Source organism: Geotrypetes seraphini, chromosome 3 (assembly GCF_902459505.1).
Source record: "Geotrypetes seraphini chromosome 3, aGeoSer1.1, whole genome shotgun sequence".
NCBI classification, from domain to species: Eukaryota; Metazoa; Chordata; class Amphibia; order Gymnophiona; family Dermophiidae; genus Geotrypetes; species Geotrypetes seraphini.
In genome coordinates, this window is record NC_047086.1 from 156652113 (window position 1) to 156674854 (window position 22742).

General features: G+C 45.9%; 1 protein-coding gene across 9 annotated transcripts in view; it reads left to right on the forward strand.

Moving 5' to 3' along the window:
• REPS1 (RALBP1 associated Eps domain containing 1) overlaps window positions 1-22742 on the forward strand; it is a 234711-nt gene extending 211969 nt beyond the window's left edge. For 4 of the 9 annotated variants that reach the window (XM_033938631.1, XM_033938627.1, XM_033938628.1 and 1 more), the window contains one exon: window positions 21389-22742. In XM_033938631.1, the coding sequence (XP_033794522.1) occupies window positions 21389-21617 (229 nt within the window). In that variant the 3' untranslated portion in view covers window positions 21618-22742. Of the gene's footprint in view, window positions 1-8744; window positions 8919-21388 lie in introns of those variants that run through there. The other 5 variants (XM_033938629.1, XM_033938630.1, XM_033938634.1 and 2 more) reach the window with 2 other exon arrangements.

Below are 22742 nucleotides of genomic sequence, written 5' to 3' on the forward strand. Positions count from 1 at the left end.
AGTATATCCTTAGATTACTACTGAGCCTATCACCTCTTAACTTCATTCTATGCTCTCTCATTCTAGAGCTTCCTTTCAAATGAAAGAGACTCGACCCATGCACATTTATGCCACGCAGGTATTTAAACGTATCTATCATATCTCCTGCCTTTCCTCCAAAGTACCATATTTTTCGCTCCATAAGACGCACCTGCCCATAAGGCGCACCATAGATTTAGAGGAGGAAAACAAGAAAAAAAACATTTTGAACTAAATTGTGCACCCATCCTCCCTCACTCCTTGCCAGGCTCTGCACCCTGTCCCCACTTCCCTGTCCTGTAACCTGCCACCACCTCACCTCTGATGATCTAGTGGTAGGCTGGAACAGGAGGGATCCATCCCAGCCGACTAACAATTTTTTCCTCTCCCCCTCCTCCCAGTACCTTTTTAAAACACCACCCACCCGCCCTTTAAAAACATGGCCTGCCTCCACCGGCCCTTCCTTTTAAAACACCCCCTGCCCAGCAGTACCTTTTTAAACACCTTAAGCCTGGTGGTCCAACGGAGTATGGGCTGGCAGGAGCATGCTTTCTGCGCTGCTGCTTGGGCCCGCCCCGCTTTCTGAATGGCTGTGTCAGTTCTCGTGGAACTCACGAGAACTGACTGCAGCCATTAAGAAAGCGGGGTGGGCCCAGGCAGCAGTGCAGAAAGCACACTCCTGCCAGCCCATACTCCGCTGGACCACCAGGTTTAAGAGGTGTTTAAAAAAGTACTGCGGGGCGGGGGATGTTTTAAAAGGAAGGGCCAGTGTGCAGGCCATGTTTTTAAAGGGCGGACGGTATTCATATTGAGATCTTTAGTCTGTCTCCAAGTCTGGACCAACTTCATCCTTTTTATATCTTTTTGAAGGTGCAGTCTCCAGAATTGTACACAAATTCTAAATGAGGTCTCACCAGAGTCTTATACAGGGGGATCAATACTTCCTTTTTCCTACTGGCCTTACCTCTTCCTATGCACCCTAGCATCTTTCTAGCTTTCGCCGTCACCTTTTCAGCCTGTTTGGCCACCTTAAGATCATCACATACAATCACACCCAAGTCCCGCTCTTCTGCCATGCACATAAGTTCTTCACCCCCTAAACTGTACCATTCCTTTGGGATTTTGCAACCCAAATGCATGACCTTGCATTTCTTAGCATTAAATTTTAGCTGCCAAATTTTAGACCATTCTTCAAGCTTCGCTAGGTCTTTCTTCATGTTATTCACACAATCCTGGGTGTCTACTCTATTGCAGATTTTGGTATCATCTGCAAAGAGGCAAATCTTACCTGACAGCCCTTCAGCAATATCGCTTATAAAAATGTTAAAAAAGAACAGGCCCAAGAACAGAACCTTGAGGCACACCACTGGTAACATCCCTTTCCTCAGAGCACTCTCCATTGACCACTACCCTCTTGTCATTTTCCACTCAACCAGTTCCTGACCCTATCCGTCACTTTAAGGCCCATCCCGAGGACACTCAGTTTATTTATTAGACATCTGTGTGGAATACTGTCAAATGCTTTGCTAAAATCTAAATACACCACATCTAGCACACCCCCTCTATCCAATTCTCTGCTCACTCAGTCAAAGAAATTGATCAGATTTGTCTGTCAAGGCCTACCTCTAGTGAATCCATGTTGCCTCCAGTCCTGTAATCCACCATCCAGAAACTTCACCATTCTCTGTTTTAAAAGTGTTTCCATTAATTTATAGAAGTCAGACTTACTGGCCTATAATTCCCTGCTTCTTCGTTATGTCCACTTTTGTGTTGAGGGACCACATCCACCCATTCTCCAGTCCTCTGGTACCACTCCCTACTCTAGAGAAGCATTAGGAGTTACCATTTCTGATACTGTTGAACTAGACAGAGGAAGCGTGTCAAAGCTTGCATTTGAGGCTTCGGGCGAAGACACTGTCCAAGGACTTGACTCTCCGCATTTTCATATTGGGTGATACTGATGACAGATGACAATCTCTATGGCTGAGGAGGTCATTGCAAGGGTCGGCCAGTTCAAGGCTGATGGTTACCCTCTCAGAGAAAATGGTCCATTAACAGATTGGAACTGAGCCAGTCACCTAGTGTGGCAGTCATTTGAAAGACTATGGAAGGCAAAGTAGTCAGTGTCTTCTCAATACTACAGCAGTAGCATGTTAGCAGACAGAGAGGCACCAAGTGCTCTGTTGAAGCTAGAGGACCAATTGTTGTTTCATTTTGCAGAATTTCATCTACAAGCTGTTTCGGTGGCACATGTAGCAGGAGTGGACAATTGATAAACAGTCTTATCTCAGTAGCCAGACTTTAGATCCAGGGGAGTGGTCTTTGTCCCAAAATGCTGTCAACAAAATTGTAAACACTGGTGAAGACCAATGTTCGATCTAAGGATGTCAGTGGACAACAAGAAGGCTTTTCGGTTCTTTAGCCACAAAGTACAGCCAGGAAGCACCTTCATAGATGCTTTGGTTCAACTGTGACCAACAAAGGAATTGTACGTATATCCTCCGTGGTTGATGTTAGGCTGAATTATCTAAAAAATAGAGACCTACCAAGAGATGATGATTCTTGTGGCACCGAATTGGCCGCATCTCCCATGATATACAATTCCGATTTGGCTACAGCATGACAAATGCCTCAGACTGCCTATTCGCACAGCATTGCTATTGCAGGGTCCAGTTACCCTGGAGAGTCCGAAACAATTTGGGCTTCCAGCATGTCTATTGAGCGTGCAGCTCTAAGGAATAAAGAATATTCAGAGGGAGTAATAGCTATTTTCCTACAATCTAAGCAGCCAGCTACAGTCAAAGCCTCTGCTAAGGCTTGGAAGACTTTTCAGCACTGGTGTGTGTGAAACAGAAGGTACAGCCTTTTATGGCTCCAATTTCCATGACCCTATCATTTTCTTCAGGACAGTCTCTAAAAGGGCCTAGTGGTTGGCTCCCTCAAGGTAGAGGTAGCAAGCCTCTCGTGCTTTAGGGCTCAAGTGAAGAAAGGGTCTTTGACTTCTCATTCAGTTTTGTTCAGGTTTCTGAAAGGAGCATTGCATTTGCATCCTACCGTGGAACAACCATTTCCAACGTAGAATCCTAACATTATGCTATGGGCCCTTAGTAAAGCTCTGTATAAATCCTTACAAGAGGTGTCACTGATGGATTTGACCATCAAGTCTGTCTTCCTGGTAGCTGTAGCTACTGCAAGAAGGGTTTTGGAGATTTAGGCTCTGTCATGCAGAAAGCCATTCCTCAGATTTATGGAGGTTGGTGTGTTTCAGTGCATGGTACCCTCTTTTAGGCCAAAGGTTTAAGTCCAACTGCCTGCATTCAAGAAAAGGGATAAAGCTTTGGAGTAACTGGACATGAGGAAAGTCTTCTCTGTTTTCTCGAGGTGCTGAATGATTTTCATATTTTAGAACATCTTTTTGTGCTCACCAGTCCTGACAGACTGGGAAAGCCAGCATCTAAGTCTTCTGTTCTTAGATGGATCCACATGGCTATTTTGTCTGTATATATTGCCTGCAGTAAACAACTGCCAATATCCTTGAAGGCACATTCCACCAGTAGTATGGTTGCTTTATGGTCAGAATCCCAGGCAGTTCTACACGAGGAAATTTGTAGGGCAGCTACATGGTCCACTCTCCGTTCTTTCACATAGTTTTACAGAGTGGTCATGATGACACAAATATACATCACATTTGGGTCCTCTGTGCTAGAAGCAGGCTCATCTGCTCCATTCTAGACTCAGGGGACAGCTTTGGTATGCCCCACTGATCAAGACTCTTGTTCCATTTGCACTGGAAGGGAAGATTAGGTTCTTATCTCAATAATCTTTCTAGAATACAGGAACATGAGTCTTGACGTCCACCCTGTCATATGTTAATTTAGCCTGCTTACTGTCTCAGACACGGATGTGTGTCTCCAAATGCTTGCCTTGGAATAGAGAATGACACGGTGGCGGTTAACCGTGTTTAGCTGCGGGTAACCTGCCGAAACGGGGAAAGAAAAATAGTAGTCGCTGCAGGGACGGGAACAAGGTCATTCACCGCCCCGTGGAGCGGTGAATGGTCTTGTCACCGCAGTGAGGCATCAAAGATCGCGCGGTCCCCACAGCCCCCACCCGCCCGATCGATGGTAGCATTTAGCCAGCTCCCTCTCTCCACCTCATCTTAGTTTGCAGGCTTTCTTTTTCGGCGACCGGCACACTTTCAAAGAGCCGTGCACGCGCGGCTGCTCGAGTTCAATCTTCTCCTCTGATGCAACAGGAAACAGGAAGTTGCAGCAGAGGAGAAGATTGAACTCGAGCAGCCACGCGTGTGCATTTGCAGAATTGGGTCCTTAGTGTGGCTTTAGCTCTCATATTCAAAAGCTTCTAAACTTTCTTTCCTTCCTTTTAGCGAAATTGGCGTAAACCCAGAGGTATTGATAATAGAGTTCGCAGGAGGTTCAAGGGCCAAATACTGATGCCAAACATTGGTTATGGGAGCAACAAAAAAACCAAACACATGTTGCCCTCGGGATTCCGCAAGTTTCTGGTGCACAATGTCAGGGAGCTGGGCCTACGCTGCAGAGAACAGCTTTTTGGAACTCATTCTCTTCAGAGGAGGTGTGGATGGTCCATATCTAGCAATGCAGTAGGACTGCTCATATTGTACAAAACTGCTTTTCTTCCAGACAGGGAGCGTTGCCTTGTCAGTTTGTTTTGGCTCTGCAAACCACCTTGAGCTGGTTTGGATCGTGGGGTATATCGGGTTCAATTAAACATTATTGTGCAGGTGGTGTACTTGACCCTCACTTTGTCTTTTGGTAATATGTCTCTCTACCACTCACTAGCCTAATTCTTATGTGGCCAGGCATAGGTTTCTGTGCTTTGAAAATGAGCCTTCATATTATCTTTCGAGAGACCAGGACATTTGTTTTCCTTTCTGTTATAACAGTTGGTAGCAGCAGACTATGTGGCCACCCTTTGCCTGGTTTTCTGTTACCACTGCAGCTGAAGGCTGATCCTTTTGCCATTAGGTGGTGGTCATAGCCAAATCATCCTTACACTCGTGTCAGGCAACTTGCTACCTGGCCTATCTACTACATGTCCTAATCTGTTTTATTCTGGCCAGTTTTGAACTTTCTCTTGGCACTTGATTCAGGCAAATTTCTGCTTGGATAATCTGAGATAGGGGCAAAGGCTACATTTCATAGGCACAATTTCAAGGAAATGGGGGAGGGGAGCAGAATCCTAGTGATGTGTGCCAGTCTACATCTAAGGTGAGGTGGAGGGAGGGAGATGGCGGAACGCTGCAATCGGTCGGGTGTCTGCTGTTTTTATATCATTGCCTGCCTGCGTTCACGTTCCAGATCCTCCTGTTGCTCATTGTACTGCAGCATCGGCATGACTATGTGCTCAGGTGGGCATTTTTAGTGTGCACAATTGACCTGATTCGAGCTATAGGTGAACATGGGGGACACGTCATTGCAAGGGAGGACAAGTCAATTGATTTATTTTATGTTCTGTTTTTACTACATGGCAGAGGCACTGAAACTGATTCTCAGTGCAGTAGTAGTAGTGGCAGGACTCTCTTCTGTCTTCATGGTGTTTCGCAGTACTGAGGCTTCTGTCTTCATGGTGTTTCGCAGTACTGAGGCTTATATGGATGCTACGGGGATGGTGACGGGGCGGTGAATGGGATGGCAGTGGCGGTGACGGGGCGGTGAAAGGGATGGCGGTGACGGGGCGGTGAAGGGAACGGCGGTGACGGGGCGGTGCAGAGGATGGTGGGCTGGGGAAGGTGCAGTGACGGGGACAGATTTTTTTCCCCGTGTCATTCTCTACCTTGGAGCAGCCAAGAGAGCATAAAGATGAGTTTGATTCAACTGTCAAGCAAGTACAATAACTTATGCAATAGCTCACTGTGGCAAAGTTGGTGGGAAAGCATATAACAGCTGTATAAATGTTAATGATGGCTGCACTCAGGGAGATGGCTTGTTTGGTTCCACATTGTTTGCATTAAAGTTCAAGGAGTTTGATTCACTGTCTTTGTTGCAGAAAAGACTTGACTTGGTCTGGGAGTTCCTTGTGCCGCCCTTATTTCTCCTCTTTAAGTGGTGATCACCTGCTTTGGTACGAACTGAGGAGATAGGGCACTGTCTATTGACACAAGGAGGTGGAGATGAAAAGCTATGGATGATTCCTTCAGCAAACCTTGTGGGTAAATAAGAATAACCTACTGGTCAAGACTCGTGTTCCTTTATACTGGAAAGAAGAACCTAATCTTCCCTTACAGAGGCAGCACTCTACATCATCTTTATTTATGCCTTGAGCTTTGGGGGATGCAGCACTTAAGAAAGCTAAGTAGCACACAGATTTTTCCCCTTCAAGGCAAAGCATGACTTCCTTGAACAAATTAAGCATTGATGCACCTGAGACCACTCTCTTCCATCTAACTGATTTCTCCTCATAGGCGTGCCTTGACATCAAGGTTTCCCACATCCTTACATCAATTACAGCAGACTGCTTCCAAGCTGATGTCTCTTCTGCACTGTCTCTCCAGGAGGAGATCTGGACTACACTCGGAGCTTTCAGGACTACTGCAAATGCAGTCTTCACAAATATTAAAGGCTTCCATACCTGCCTCAGCCCAGCCCAAGGATGCATCGAAGCACCAGTACCAAAGCAGTACCTCCTTTTTCAAAATGATTATGGATCCTCACTAAGTGCAAAGCCTATATGGTGTCCAGCACGGAAACCTAACTGTTATGGGTGAAAAATGTGAAAAGATTCAGCATGAGTTAATAGTTGGTCATAGGCAATTTTCTCAGAAAGTTTGAAAAAAAAAAAGTACTCGAATATAAACTGAGATTTTGGGGTCACAAAAATGGCCCAAAAATGGGAATCTCAGTTTATATTCAAACCACCACCTGATCACTTGGTACAGCTGTCCTCTTCCTACTGAACTACTAGGACATCCTCCCCTCCAAGTCGCTATCCACAATACATGTACCCTCCCCGGAGCTGCTATTCACATACTTGCCCCCACCCACCCCCAGTCACTGACTCCTATATACCCATTAGTGCTGTCACCACAGATTCGCTGACCTCTATGCACCCTCCAGAACTGCTGGCCTCCATACACTCGGGGATTGTGCTGCTGATGATCCGCTGTATGTTGAACCGGGCTTGGCCTTGAGCATCTGCAGATGCAGATGCTCAAAGTCTGCTGGCTCCCACCTCTGAGAATTTCAGAGGGGACAGGAGCCGACAAACCTTGAACATGTGCAGATACTTAAGGCTCCGCCAGGTTCAACTTAAAGTGGATCGGCCGTATCAGAACCTACAAGTATAAGGAGGTCAGCAGCTCTTTTTGGGGGTGTGCATGGAGGTCAACGAATCTGCAGCAGCACCAATGGGTATTTGGAGGTCAGTGACTCGGGGTGGGGGCATGTATTGTGGATAGTGGCGAAACCCCCTCCCTCTCCCCCAATAGGCAGGATAGTGACCAGTGGTGTAACGGAGGGGGTTGTCACTCTAGGTACTCTGATGACCGGCACTGGCATCAAGAAGCAGCAGTGTTCCCAATTCACTGCTCTTGGTGTTGGGCCTTCCTCGCTGCCGGGTCCTGCCTTTGTGGAAACAGGAAGTAGACGGGACCCGGCAGAGAGGAAGGCCCGATGCAACAAGAGCAGTGAATTGTAAAGGTTGCACTGCAGACTGGAGGGTGACAAAGAGAGAGAGGGGAGAGGAAGAGAAATTCTTCACCTGATTGGGGGAGAGAGGAAGGGAGAGAAGACAAAAGAAAGATGCCAGACCATGGGGAGGGACAGGAGACAAAAGAAAGATGCCAGACCATGGGGAAAGAAAGGATGGAGACAAAGGTAGAAAAGGAAGGAGATGCCAGGCCATGGAGGGGAGGAAGAGATGCCAGGGCATGGAGGAAGGGAAGGAGACAGATGTCAGACCAGGGAGAAACAAAGAAGGGAGGAGATACCAAAGCATGGAGGGGGAGGGAGAGATGCCAGGGCATGGGGGAGGGAAGGAGACAGATGCCAAACCATCACAAATGGAGGGATAGACAGATGGAAATGAGATGCCAGAGCATGGAGGGAGAGATGGATGAAGAAAAGAAGAGAGAGATCCCAGGACATGGGGAAGGGAAGCAGATGCCAGACCATGGGGTGAGTTGGTTTGGGAAGGAAGGAAAGGAGAAGGGAGGGATACCAGAGCATGGGGGAGGGAGTGGAGGCAGAGAAAAATGGAAGAAATAGAGAAAGAGGGAGGATGCTGGATGGCATGGAGAATGAAGAGAAGATGAGGAAAACAGAAACCAGAGCTTACATAAGGTAGAGAAGATGGTTTTTTGTTGCTTTAGAATAAAGTAGTAGTGTAGCTATATTGATAAACATTTATAAATGAAAATAACGTAATCTTTTTATTGGACTAATTTTAATACATTTTAATTAACTTTTAGAGATCAAAATCCCCTTCATCAGGGGTCTTGCACTAATATTTAATGTTAAAACTTATGGCAAGGATGTCTGGTCTTTGTAGACTGGCTCACCAGGATCACCCAAGTTTCTAATCTCAGTTTATATTCAAGTCAACCTTTTTTCCTCCTTTTTTTTGGGGGGGAGGAGAGAGTCACTTTGTTTTATATTTGAGTATATATGGTAAATTAGATACTGGGCATTAATTATAGGAAGAGTGGGAGCCAGGGTAAATTAGTGGTGTTTTTTTTAATAATACAGGATAAACAATAGCAGATTTCCAAACAGTTGGAACAACTCCAGATGAGAAACTGTGGGACAATCTGTAGTGCTATAGGAAGAAGATCTGAGATGAAAGTTTGAGCCGTCGTGATGAAGTATGGTCCATTGGAGAAGAGACAACTCGGGGAAGATATAATAGAGGTCTATAAAATTCTGAGTGGAGTGGAGCAGGTAGATGTGAGTCATTTGTTTACTCTTTCAAAAAAGACTAGGGGGCATGCAATGAAGCTACTAAGTAGTAGATTTAAAACAGCCCTCAGGCCCTGATTCTCTAAAAGTGCGTCCCGATTTTAGGCAGCTGTAGGCGTCCTACAGCTGTCTAATCAGCCAATCGGGATGCACGTTTTTTAAAAAAAAATGCTCCCCAGGCAGGCCGCCTATATTGAAGGCGAGGCCCGCAAGACACCTAGGCCCTGATTCTGTATAGGAGGCCCGGGAGAGGCGTCCTATTCAGAATCGGCCTAAACTAAACCCCGATTCTGTAACCGGGTCCATGTTACAGACGCGGGTTAGAGAATCGGGTTAGATTAGACACTGCCCGCAACACTTAGCGCGGCAAGGGATCTCTCTGCCGCTATAAGTATAGCGGGCCGTGGCCCCCTGACCAATCACTGGCAGGAGGGTTCCCCGACACTACCGACCGCCCCCTCCGACACTACCGATCGCCCCCACACCCCCCGACAATATCGGTCGCTGGCAGGAGGGTGCCCAATCCCTCCTGCCCGAAGACGCCCCCCCCCCCCCCCCGGCACTAACAACCCCCACTCCACCAAACCTGTTCTTACAGATGGGTCTTGCACGTCGAGCAAGCAGGCACGCCTCGTCGAAATAAGGCGGGCCCGCCCCTTTCCGGCCCATCCCGCCGAAGCCTAAGGCCTGATTGGCCCAGGCTCTAGAAGCCTGGACCAATCAGGCCTTAGGAATAGCGGGTCCGCCCATCCCTACTAAGTCTAAGGTCTGATTGGCCAATCAGGCCTTAGATTAAGTGGGGATGGGCGGACCCGCTATGCCTAAGGCCTGATTGGTCCAGGCTTCTAGAGCCTGGGCCAATCAGGCCTTAGGCTTCGGCGGGATGGGCCGGGAAGGGGCGGGCCCGCCTCATTTCGACGAGGCGTGCCTGCTTGCTCGACATGCAAGACCCATCTGTAAGAACAGGTTTGGTGGAGTGGGGGTTGTTAGCGCCGGGGGTGGTGCGTCTTCGGGCAGGAGGGATTGGGCACCCTCCTGCCAGCGACCGATATTGTCGGGGGGGATCAGTAATGTCGGGGGGGGGCGGTCGGTAGTGTCGGGGAGGGAGGTGCGTCTTCGGGCAGGAGGGTTTGGCCACCCTCCTGCCAGTGATCGGTCAGGGGCCACGGCCCGCTATACTTATAGCGGCAGAGAGATCCCTTGCCGCGATAAGTATAGCGGCCGCGTCTACTTACAATGTAGACCAGCATTTTGCTGGCCTACATTTTTAAGCTTCTCATCTACTAGGGAGACGCGTAGGGCCGCCTAGGTTCAGCCTAAGGCCCGCCTAAGGCCCTTAGACGAGCTTAGGCATCTTGCGGGTCTCCCTAGGCTCCCGGAGGCGCCTTCAGGCCTGCCTGGGGAGCATTTTTTTTTTAAAAAAACGTGCATCCCGATTGGCTGATTAGACAGCTGTAGGACGTCTACAGCTGCCTAAAATCGGGACGCACTTTTAGAGAATCAGGGCCTCAATGTGTAATTAATCTCTGAAATTCGTTGCCAGAGAATGTGGTGAAACAGCTTAGCAGGGTTTAAAAAAGGTTTGGATAACTTCCTAAAAGAGAAGTCCATAAGCCATTATTAAGATGAATATGGGGAAATCCACTGCTAATTTCTAGCATAAGCAGCATAAAATATGTTTTATTCTGGGATCTTGCCAGGTACTTGTGACCTGGGTTGGCCACTGCTGGAAACAGGATATTGAGCTTTATGACAGCTGTTAGTCAAATATCATACTAGAGAGGGTATGTGAGAGAGAATCAAGAATAGCAAGTTAAAGGAATCTCACAATAATGATGAAGACAATGTGTATTCACCAATCGGAGAGAGCATCTTTCAATTTAGTTATTTTAATGCTGAATAATTGAGCCAGTTGTTAGCTGAAGGGGAATTCTCTGACCATGTAGTCCTAGGGGGAAAGGAAGACATTTGAGATACTATAGTAATAAGCTTATGGTTATAATTAATTATTTATTTATTTTAAAAATTTTCTATACTGTTTTTATCCAAAATGTTTTACAAGGAGTTACATACATTAAAAGTTAAGAATCCATTCAAAGATAAAACAGACATATTCAGTCTAACATAAAATCAATTGCCTAGAAAATGCATCAATACCATCAAAGCATATGTATTCAGTCCCATAAAATCATTGCAGATGCAATTGGAATGGAGAAGTAGACTCTCTTAGCTTATTTAACCTGGGAAATATATCATCTTTGCTTAAGCTTGCAATCTCGAATCACCTCAAATGTGTGGTGTTTTTTCTTTAATTAGGCAACGGCCATGGTAGTATCATGGCTGATGCCTCTTCCGAGAAAAGCAAGAAAAATTTTGGGACACTACCTCATCAAGTAAGTTGTAGTGGTACTCCTGTTTACATAGCATAATTTCTTGTTGCATATTTCTGTCCATCTGGAATCTTTTGCTTCTGACTTTGATCTGAATCTCCATTTAGGAAATTTAAGTGTGCCCTTAAAACTGTGATTACTACAGCATTGTTATGACTTATAATTGGTTGGTTTTTATAGTACAGGTATAAAATCATTTATCCGAAATACTTGGGACCAGGCATATTTCAATTTTTGGAATTTTTTGATTTTGGAATGGTAATGTTAAATCAGAAAAAGACAGACCATAAAATTGCCACCAAACTTTATTTCAAAATAAGGTAAACATTAAACACTTCAAGCACTTCCAACACAAACATATTCCAAGCTATGGGATTAGAGCAATATCTTCAAACATAATGAAGCGTCAAATTTCGGTTTTCAGAGCTTTTTGATTTTCGGAATTTCATATAAAGGATCTTGTGCCTGTACTGTGCTCTGAGTGGGGTTAAATGGAACTCCTTCGTATATTTGTAGCCTTTTATTTTCCATTTGCCTTATGGAAATTTGGAAATTTTGTTCTGCTCATTCTTGCCCTCTTGTATTATTCACTAATCATTTTGTTTTTATATTTTAATTTGTTTTACAGTGGTGCCTCACACAACGAACTTAATCCGTTCCAGGAGCAAGTTTGTTATGTGAAACGTTCGTTGTGTGAAACGCGTTTTCCCATAACAATACATGTTAAAAAAAATAATTCGTTCTGTAGCATAAAATATGCTAAGATGACATAAAAAAAGATAAATTTTTGGTTATTATTTTTATTTAGATACATCTAAAAACATAATTGTTTTTTAAAACAACACACATTTTTTAAATTTAAAGACAGACTAAGTAGAGTCTAATTTTACAGTGAGAGGGCAGAGTCTCAGCGGCAAAAACTGGGACTTAACTGTTCATTTTTTTTTTTTTCTACCGTGTTTCCCCGATGATAAGGCAGGGCCATCAAATAAGACAGCCCCCCCTTTTTAGAAAAAAATGTAAAATAAAGCACCCCCCCGCAAATAAGCCACCCACCGATACCTGCGCTTACCCGAATCGGGTGGTACGGTGGGTGACTCCGTGTGGTCCCTGGCACCCCCGACACGATCGGGGCAAGAGGGAGCTCAAGCCCTCTTGTCCCCCCGACTCCCCGACACGATCGGGGCAAGAGGGAGCTCAAGCCCTCTTGCCCCCCCCGACTCCCCGACACGATCGGGGCAAGAGGGAGCTCAAGCCCTCTTGCCCCCCCCGACTCCCCGACACGATCGGGGCAAGAGGGAGCTCAAGCCCTCTTGCCCCCCCGACTCCCCGACACGATCGGGGCAAGAGGGAGCTCAAGCCCTCTTGCCCCCCCGACTCCCCGACACGATCGGGGCAAAAGGGAGCTCAAGCCCTCTTGCCCCCCCGACTCCCCGACATGATCGGGGCAAAAGGGAGCCCAAGCCCTCTTGCCCCGCCGATTCCCCAACTCCCCGACAATATCGGGCCAGGAGGGAGCCCAAGTCCTCCTGGCCACGGCGACCCCCTAACCCCACCCTGCACTACATTACGGGCAGGAGGGATCCCAGGCCCTCCTGCCCTCGACGCAAACCCCCCCCTCCCCCCAACGACCGCCCCCCCCCAAGAACCTCCGACCGCCCCTCCAGCCGACCCGCGACCCCCCTGGCCGACACCCCCAACCCCCTTCCCCGTACCTTTCTGTAGTTGGCCGGACAGACGGGAGCCAAACCCGCCTGTCCGGCAGGCAGCCATCAACGGAATGAGGCCGGATTGGCCCATCCGTCCCAAAGCTCCGCCTACTGGTGGGGCCTAAGGCGCCTGGGCCAATCAGAATAGGCCCGGGAGCCTTAGGTCCCTCCTGGGGGCAGGGCCTGAGGCACATGGTCGGGTTGGGCCCATGTGCCTCAGGCCCCGCCCCCAGGAGGGACCTAAGGCTCCCGGGCCTATTCTGATTGGCCCAGGCGCCTTAGGCCCCACCAGTAGGCGGAGCTTTGGGACGGATGGGCCAATCCGGCCTCATTCCGTCGTTGGCTGCCTGCCGGACAGGCGGGTTTGGCTCCCGTCTGTCCGGCCAACTACAGAAAGGTATGGGGAAGGGGGTTGGGGGTGTCGTGGGGGTCGGCCAGGGGGGTCGCGGGTCGGCTGGGGGGGCGGTCGGAGGTTCTTGGGGGGGGGGCGGTCGTTGGGGGGAGGGGGGGTTTGCGTCGAGGGCAGGAGGGCCTGGGATCCCTCCTGCCCGTAATGTAGTGCAGGGTGGGGTTAGGGGGTCGCCGTGGCCAGGAGGACTTGGGCTCCCTCCTGGCCCGATATTGTGTGGGGAGTTGGGGAATCGGCGGGGCAAGAGGGCTTGGGCTCCTTTTTGCCCCGATCGTGTCGGGGAGTCGGGGGGGGCAAGAGGGAACCAGGCGGAGAGAGGGCAGTTAAGCGCAGTGCCTGCGCGGAAGGATGCAGCTCGGGCGACTTTGTTGTGTGAAACGAAGTTCGTTGTACGGATCAAGACATAAAGTTCGTTGTGCGCAGCGTTCGCTGTGCGAGGCGTCCGTTATGCGAGGCACCACTGTATTCTTGATTTTTAAATGTAATATTCTGTTTACAAATACTCTGGTTTGTAAACTATCATGATGTGTGGCAGTATAACAAATGCTTAATAAAATTTTTAAAAATTAATGTTGTATCACAAAACAGTTATATTTTGTATGCTGACATACTCCTTCTAATAGTGTATGCAAGATCTCCCCAGTCACTGTTTATCAACTGACTGCTCGGAATACTACCAAACAAAAACGAGAAAAATTTCTAGTCTAAAGTATCTCACAACCAGAAACTGCTTATTGACATAAGGATCTCTTACCTGCTTTAATCAAACTGTCTGTAGAATTCTTGTTAGTCATCAAGCAGTGGCAGCACCATCTTGAAAAAAACACCATGGCCATTTAAAAGACACTTTTCTGATGTTGGTCCAGTGAACAGATGATGTACCAGTGGATTATGTCATACTTCCATCATACATAACATTTACATAAAATATTCGACATGACTAGTCAAGGACTTAAAGGGCAAATAATAATAACCCCAACTGTTTCATAATAGTACTAAGTTTTTGCCAAAATGTGAAAAAAGGATGATATAAACACATCACTGATGAAATACTTAATAAGCCTGAAGCCTTACAAATTATTACTTTCGCCTGCAGTTTATAGTGTTGACAACTATTCACTCCACTTTTCTCATTACAATATTCCATGATAAGATCAGACCTGAGAACAGTGGGGAAACAATAAAAATTATAAATAGTAAAAATTTTATTTGATAAAAGTTGAGAATTGATGATCTTATATGTATTTTAAGGGCTGTGCAGTTTGTACATAATGCTATTTTAAAATGATTTTTTATTTTTCAGATATTTTGTTGAGGTTTACAAAACCAGAATAAACTGTAACCCAAAATGCCATATAACAAAGGGTAATATAGTAGTAATACTACAGTAGAGGTCAAATACCAAACTAGTGTTTGTTACAGCACAAATAATTATAAGGTTAGTGGAACCCATGTTTTGAAAATGAGTGATTATGATTTTTTGCAGCAAAAACTTCTTCATATTTTGTAATTAAACAAATATACCCTCCTTTTAGAGCGAATTGCTGAAACACCCATTCTATTATTATCCCAGGACAAGCAGGCAGGTATTCTCACATATGGGTGACATCATCGACGGAGCCCGGATGCGGACGCCTCACAAGCAGACTTGCTTGAAGAATCTCAAAGTTTCGAGTCGCCCGCACCACGCATGCGCGATTGCCTTCCCGCCCACCGCAGGGTGCATCTCCTCAATTCTCAGTTTTCCGCGAGCCGAGAAGTCCGTCTTTGACTCTCTGCATGAAGTTTGTTATTTAGTGCCTTCTCTGAACCGCGGTTTGTACTTCTTTTTCTCACAAATCGTTGTTCTTACTTTATTTTATTTCTTTCTTTTAAAAAAAAAAAAAAATTCTTCCGTTCTGGGACAAGCCGCCCGGCCGCAGCCCAAGAGCTTCGATCTTGCGGCAGCTATTTTTTTCTTCTATGCCCCGATCTGTTACGGGCTTCAAGAAGTGTGGCAAGTGTCGGCGCACAATATCTCTTACGGACCCACATCATCGCTGCCTCAAGTGTCTTGGGCCGAATCATCATCCTCGGTCGTGCCTGCCTTGTCAAACACTTCAGCCTCGTGCTTTCAATCGTCATTGTATCTTGGTAGACCAGCTCTTCGGGATGGAGTCTTCTTCTGACCCCTCGACTTCGAAGGCGACTTTAGCCTCGACTACTACCGAGGCTCCTCCTACTTCTACTGCTTCCACCTCGAGCCTCATCAGACCTTCATCGTTTGCAGCGGCTCTTTCTTCAACGACATCTGCTGTATCTTCCCCCGTTTCCTCAGGTCAGATAGCTCAGCAGTCGGTTCCACCGGTAGTGATTAAAGTACCTAAGATTCCCAGGTCGAAGCACACTCACACTACCTCGAAGGAACCTCCAGCCAAGGCAGGTGGTCCGGGTTCAGACGCGGATCCATCCTTGCCAGCTTCTTTCCAGACCATGTTAGAAAAGCAGTTTATTCAGTTCCTTACAAATATGGGACCCAAACTGCTTCCTCTTATCCAGCCTGGCAATTAAGCAGACTCCCGCGAGGTCGAGCCGCTTCCTTTGCATCAGTCTGAGCTTACACACTCTTTGCAGGGAGCAGAGTCTCTGCGAGTGTCTGGTCTGGTATCCAAGCACGTGAAGCAAGGAGCAGATTCTTTGCTAGTGCCTCGACAGAAATCCTCACGCTCTATACAAGGAGCAGAGTCTTTGGGAGTGCATCGAGGTTCCTCCAACAAGCCTCTAGAGCTTCGATCTACAGCCTCCAGCCCTATCCATTCTTTGATAGCATCGGCTGCTTCCGTCTCCGAGGCGAAGTCTCCTCGATCCTCGAGATCTGCTTCCAGACACAGTTCTCACCGGCGATCGAAACCTTCATCGAGGCATCCCTCCAGGCACAGTTCTTCTTCTAAAGAACGGCCTTCTTCAACTAAGCTTCGATCTATTCCAACTTCGACTAGACCACCGACTCCTCATTCGTGGTTCCCAATGCCAGACCTCAAGGATATCCCGGTTTCAATTGCCCCGTCTAAGTCGCCATGTTCCTTTGATGCCTTTTTTCCTGCCGAGGCTTCATCTTCGACCCAAACTGCCTCAGTGTCCTCGAGTCCTTCTTGAGGCAAAGCTTTGGCGGATCAGCTATCTTTTTCATCTTTTCTTTGTCAGATGGCTGTGGACTTGGATCTTCAATTGGACACTGGCTTTAAATACTCTAAAGAGTATCTCAAAGTCATGCATCTTCCTCAACCTCCGGCAGAATCACTAAAGCTTCCTCTTCATAAGCTTTTGAATCAGTCTTTTGGTCGATGCATGGAAACACCTTTTTCCATACCAGCTGTTCCAGGAAAATTGGACTCTAGGTATAAGACTGCATCACAAAGGGTTTGACAACTCTCAGTTATAAGAACATAAGAAATGCCTTCACCGGATCAGACCGAGGTCCATCAAGTCCGGCGATCCGCGCACGCGGCGGCCCATTTAGTTCTCTATTATGAAAACCTGAAATTACCGTATCCCTCAATATGGTTTGCAAGAAGGTGTATATCCAACTTGTGCTTGAAACCCCGAAGAGTAGTCTCCGTCACAACACCCTCAGGAAGAGAATTCCAAGCGCCCACCACTCGTTGTGAGAAACAGAACTTCCTGGCATTCGTCTTGAACCTGCTGCCACCTAGTTTCAGGCTATGACCTCTTGTCCGTGTCACATCTGAAAATCTTAGTAATGCTGATTCTTGGTCTATTTCATATTTTAAAAGTCTATCAAATCGGCTCTCAGTCTTCTCCTCTCGAGTGTGAACAGTCCCAGTTTCCTGAGGCGTTCTTCATAGCTCAAATTTTTCATTCCTTTGACTAGTTTCGTGGCTCGCCTTTGCACCTTCTCATCAAGTCCTTGAAGAGTTCCCATCCTTCCAAAGTTTATATCCAACTTGTGGATATAAACTTTCCTCCTGGAAAGGGAGGGGAAAACTATGGACAAATTTGAACGTAGCACCTACCAGAATGCTATGATGTCCTCTAAAGTCCTCAATTATAATTTTCAATTCATCACTTACTTTGAATTCCTTATTTCTCTACTACCGAAGTTTTTGAATTATTTGAATACCCAAATGCATTTCGAATTTCAGGAAGTCTTTGCTTCTTTGTCTCAACTCCTTTGCATCTCCTCCATTCATCTTATGATGCCTTCGAGTTGTCTGCCCGAGTGGCTGCTTGCTCTGTAGCTATGCGTCGTCTTGCTTGGCTTCGTACCATTGACATGGACCCTAATCTTCAGGACCGCTTAGCTAATATTCCTTATGAGGGCAATGACCTCTTTGATGAATCCATCAAGGCAGCCACCAAGAAATTGACCATGAAAATCCTTTGCTTCTATTGTCAGACCTAAGCCAAAGCCAGCTCCTGCCAAATCTGTACACCCTGCTCTTATCTATCAATGGCGTTTTGCTCCAAAGTCGGCTCCTTATACTCGCCCTTCTCTTAAGAAACAGCAACCTCAGAAGCAACTGAAACCTCAACCTTCTGCTGCACCTAAGGCTTCTCAGCCTTTTTGACTGTTTACAACAGAGCATAACCTCCACCGTTCTGACTCTGTCTCATTTTCCCCCTATAGGAAGTCGTCTCCATCATTTTTACAACCGATGGACGATAATTACATCCGACCTCTGGGTGCTTACCATCATCAGGGAAGGATACTCTCTTCATTTCTCTTAGGTACCACCAGAGCTTCCTCCAAGAGAGTATCCTTTCAATCCGTCCCAGACCGCCCTTCTTCTTCAGGAAGCTCAAGCTCTGCTTCGTCTCCATGCCATCGAACCATTTCCCTTGGAACAGCAGAACAGGGGGTTTTACTCCCGTTACTTCCTTATTCTGAAGAAGATGGGCGATCTGCGACCCATTTTGGATTTCAGGGCTCTCAACAAATTTCTAGTCAAAGAAAAGATTTGAATGTTGTCCCTGGCATCCCTTTATCCCCTTCTCGAGCAGAATGACTGGTTATGCTCTCTGGATCTCAAGGAGGCCTACACTCATATCCCCATTCACCTGGCCTCCCATCAGTACCTCAGATTTCGGGTGGGGAATCTGCATTATCAATACAGAGTACTACCATTCGGCCTGGCCTCGTCTCCCAGAGTGTTCACCAAGTGCCTGGTAGTAGTAGCAGCAGCTGTAAGGAATCATGGTCTTCAGGTGTTTCCCTACCTCGACGACTGGCTTATCAAAGATTCCATGTCTCAAAGGGTTATTGTAGCGACACGACAGACTACCTGGTTCCTACAAAGTTTGGGATTCGAGATCAATTTTCCCAAATCTCAGCTTCAACCCTCACAGACTCTACAATTCATTGGAGCTGTTCTGGACACTGTCCGACTCAGAGCATTCCTTCCACATCAACGTCTGAAAGCTCTTCTTCAACTCTATCAAACAGTGTCTTCCCGCTCTTCCATCTCAGCGAGACACATGATGGTTCTTCTACGTCACATGGCCTCTACAGTACACGTGAATCCTTTTGCCAGACTTCACCTCAGAATTCCTCAGTGGACCCTGGCATTTCAATGGACGCAAGTTTGCGACCCTCCCTCTCGACACATTTCAGTCACTCCTTCATTGAAAAAGTCTCTCCATTGGATGCTCTCTTCCAATCTTTCCAGAGGGTTGCTTTTTCAAACGCCCACTCATCAGAAGGTCCTCACGACAGACTCTTCAACCTACGCTTGGGGTGCTCATCTCGATGGTCTCCGTGCACAAGGCCACTGGACCACTACGGATCGTCAATCTCACATCAATCTATTGGAACTCAGAGCGATTTTCAAGGCTCTCAACACTTTTCAACATCTTCTTCACGACCAGGTAGTCCTCATCCGGATAGATAACCAAGTCGCCATATATTACGTCAACAAACAGGGAGGGACGGGATCTGCCTGCCTTTGTCAAGAAGCTCTGAAGGTTTGGGACTGGGCAATCCGCCACAACACCTTCCTCAAAGCTGTCTACATTGAAGGGGCGAAGAATTGCTTGGCGGACAACTTGAGTTGTCTTCTGCAGCCTCACGAATGGACACTCCATTCCACCCCTCTTCATCACTTTTTTTCACAATGGGGAACACCTCAGATAGACCTCTTTGCAGCTCCCCACAACTATAAGCTGCCTCTATGCATTCCCTCTGATTCTCAAAACCACCATAATTCTAATTGCTCCTCGGTGGATTTCCTGCTCTGCTTACACAGAGTCAAGGATCTCTGCTTCATCCCAACCTGCAGTCTCTACACCTGACAGCTTGGTATCTTTCAACATAACCCCTCTTCAGTTTTCTCAATCTGTAAGAGATGTTTTAGAAACTTCTAGGAAGCCTACCACTAGACAATACTATCACCAAAAGTGGACTAGATTTTCTACGTGGTGTTTTTCTCATCATAAGGAACCTCAGCATTCCTCCTTATCTTCTGTTTTGGACTACCTTTTGCACTTATCCAATTCTGGCCTCAAGTCTACATCTATCCGAGTCCATCTCAGTGCAATTGCGGCTTTCCATCAGCCTATTGAAGGGAAACCCCTCTCTGCTCATCCAGTGGTTTCCAAATTCATGAAAGGACTCTTCAATGTCAAACCTCCTCTCAAACCACCTCCTGTGGTTTGGGACCTCAATGTTGTCCTTATTCAACTAATGAAGCCTCCATTTGAACCAATTGATAAGGCTCTTCTGAAGTATCTCACTTGGAAAGTGGTGTTTCTCATTGCCCTCACTTCTGCTCGAAGAGTCAGTGAGCTGCAAGCTTTAGTTGCTGACCCACCATTCACGGTGTTTCATCATGACAAAGTGGTTCTTCGTACTCATCCTAAATTCCTACCTAAAGTGGTCTCGGAATTTCATCTCAACCAATCCATTGTTCTTCCAGTGTTTTTTCCAAAGCCTCATGTTCACCCTGGAGAATCAGCTCTTCATACTCTGGACTGTAAACGTGCTTTGGCCTTCTACTTGGAATGCACCAAACCACACAGAACTGCTCCTCAACTTTTAGTTTCCTTCGATCCAAATAAGTTGAGCCATCCTATTTCTAAGCGTACCATCTCCAACTGGATGGCGGCTTGTATATCATTCTGATTATCCCTTCACAGTAAAGTCACAGCCCATAAGGTCAGAGCTTTGGCAGCTTCAGTAGCTTTCCTCAGATCTACACCTATTGAGGAAATTTGTAGAGCTGCTACTTGGTCCTCGGTTCATACCTTCACTTCTCACTATTGTCTGGATACTTTCTCCAGACGTTATGGACAGTTTGGCCAAACAGTATTACAAAATTTATTCTCCTAAATTGCCAACACTCCCACCATCCCATTCTGGTTAGCTTGGAGATCACCCATATGTGAGAATACCTGCCTGCTTGTCCTGGGATAAAGCACAGTTATTTACCGTAACAGGTGTTATCCAGGGACAGCAGGTAGCTATTCTCACAACCCATCCACCTCCCCTGGGTTGGCTTCTCTTCTAGCTATCTGAACTGAGGAGACGCGCCCTGCGCTTGGCAGGAAGGCACTCGCGCATGTGTGGTGCGGGTGACTAGAAACTTCGAGTTTCTTCAAGCAAGTCTGCTTGTGAGGCGTCCGCATCCGGGCTCCGTCGATGATGTCACCCATATGTGAGAATAGCTGCCTGCTGTCCCTGGATAACACCTGTTATGGTAAGTAACTGTGCTTTATGAGTGGCTTGGCATTTAGCTTGTGCTGTTTGGCAGCACAGCTTGATAAAAAGGGAGGGATAGTTTCACCATTCAAGACCAGAAAGGGTCAAATTATCTTTCTAGTGACTAATAATTAGAAGAATTTTAAAATGTTTTGTATTCTGATTTGTTTTTCCGTAACATATTTAAAACATTTATGGAATTATAATCAGAATCTGCAATCTTTATTTTCCAGGATGTGCTTGAAGAAAGAATTTCTTTGGAAGTTCAACTGGAACAGCTTCGGCCATTCTCTCACCTCTAAGCCAATTGCTATTAACTGTGAACATATGGTTATAAAGGAGCTAAGAAGGGCTCTTAGTTTCTTTCACCCACTTAAACATTCTTATCATGCACACTGTTCAGCATTATTTTTTGTGATTATGTTCAGTACATCTTCCATTTTAGTTAAATATTCATATTAAGGAAAGAATATGGATGACTATTCTTGGTTTGGAATACTGTTAGCACTTTTTATTGAAATGCCTAACGTTGGATTTCTTGCTCGCAGTTGAGCTTGCTCATTTTCAGTGGCCAAAATGAAACTGGAATTCATTTAAATATCTAAGGTTCCTCTAATGGTTTAGATGCAATAGCATAATTTTTCTATTGGAAATATTGCCAGCCTACAAAGGCATTGAGATGATATATCAAGCTGCATCTTTCACTGCAAATTTTATTTAAAAATAAAATATGATCTATCAAGATGAGCCAAAGTGAACTTCATTCTTCATATTTGTGCTCAATTTGGTAGCTTTGTTTTATAGAAAACAATTATTTTTTTTCACAATTTGTCAGTCTTATATTATAAACTGGTCTGCCATTCTGCAATAACCACAATTCTTCAGGGCACCATAGAAAATATGCAGGCCATCCTCTTATGTTAACTAAACCTTGTGTGGTTCATGCCCACAGATTGCGTGTCATCTTTACTTTGTTTCCTTTATGATCCAGCTTTAGAAGTATGCTTATGACTCAAGATACAGCAGTGTTTCCAAACCTAACAGACCTTCTATAGAATGCCATCTGTGAAAAGAATAGGGTACTGATCAGTCTTATGACTGCATTTTTATTTTTTAAGCATTGTCTGAATCTGCATGCTTCATGGGTTTCTTAACCGTTCCAACACACCCATCTTTACTCTTAACAGATTTTTATTATCTGTCAATACTTCTGTGAACTTCAATTCCCAGAAAAACATGCCATGAACAGTTTCTCTTGATACTTGGTTTACTCTTCATTATCTTATTTCTGGGCCTTATTCTTCTGGTATATAGACAGGCTTCATTCACTATTAACAAAGAGCTCCCAGAGCGTATCCTGCTATTCAGGTTGATGTACTGTATTAGGGTTTGTTGTATATTGTATGATACACACCTTTTGATCTCGTATGTAAATTTGCATTAATTGCTGACTAACAGCAGATATTCTATTTAATGGCTTATTCTGGCTGTGGGATCATAGATGTTAACTGCATGGATGTATCTCAGCAGAATCAGAAATAGCAATTGTGTGATTTTTACACCAATAAAACAGCACAATATTTCAAA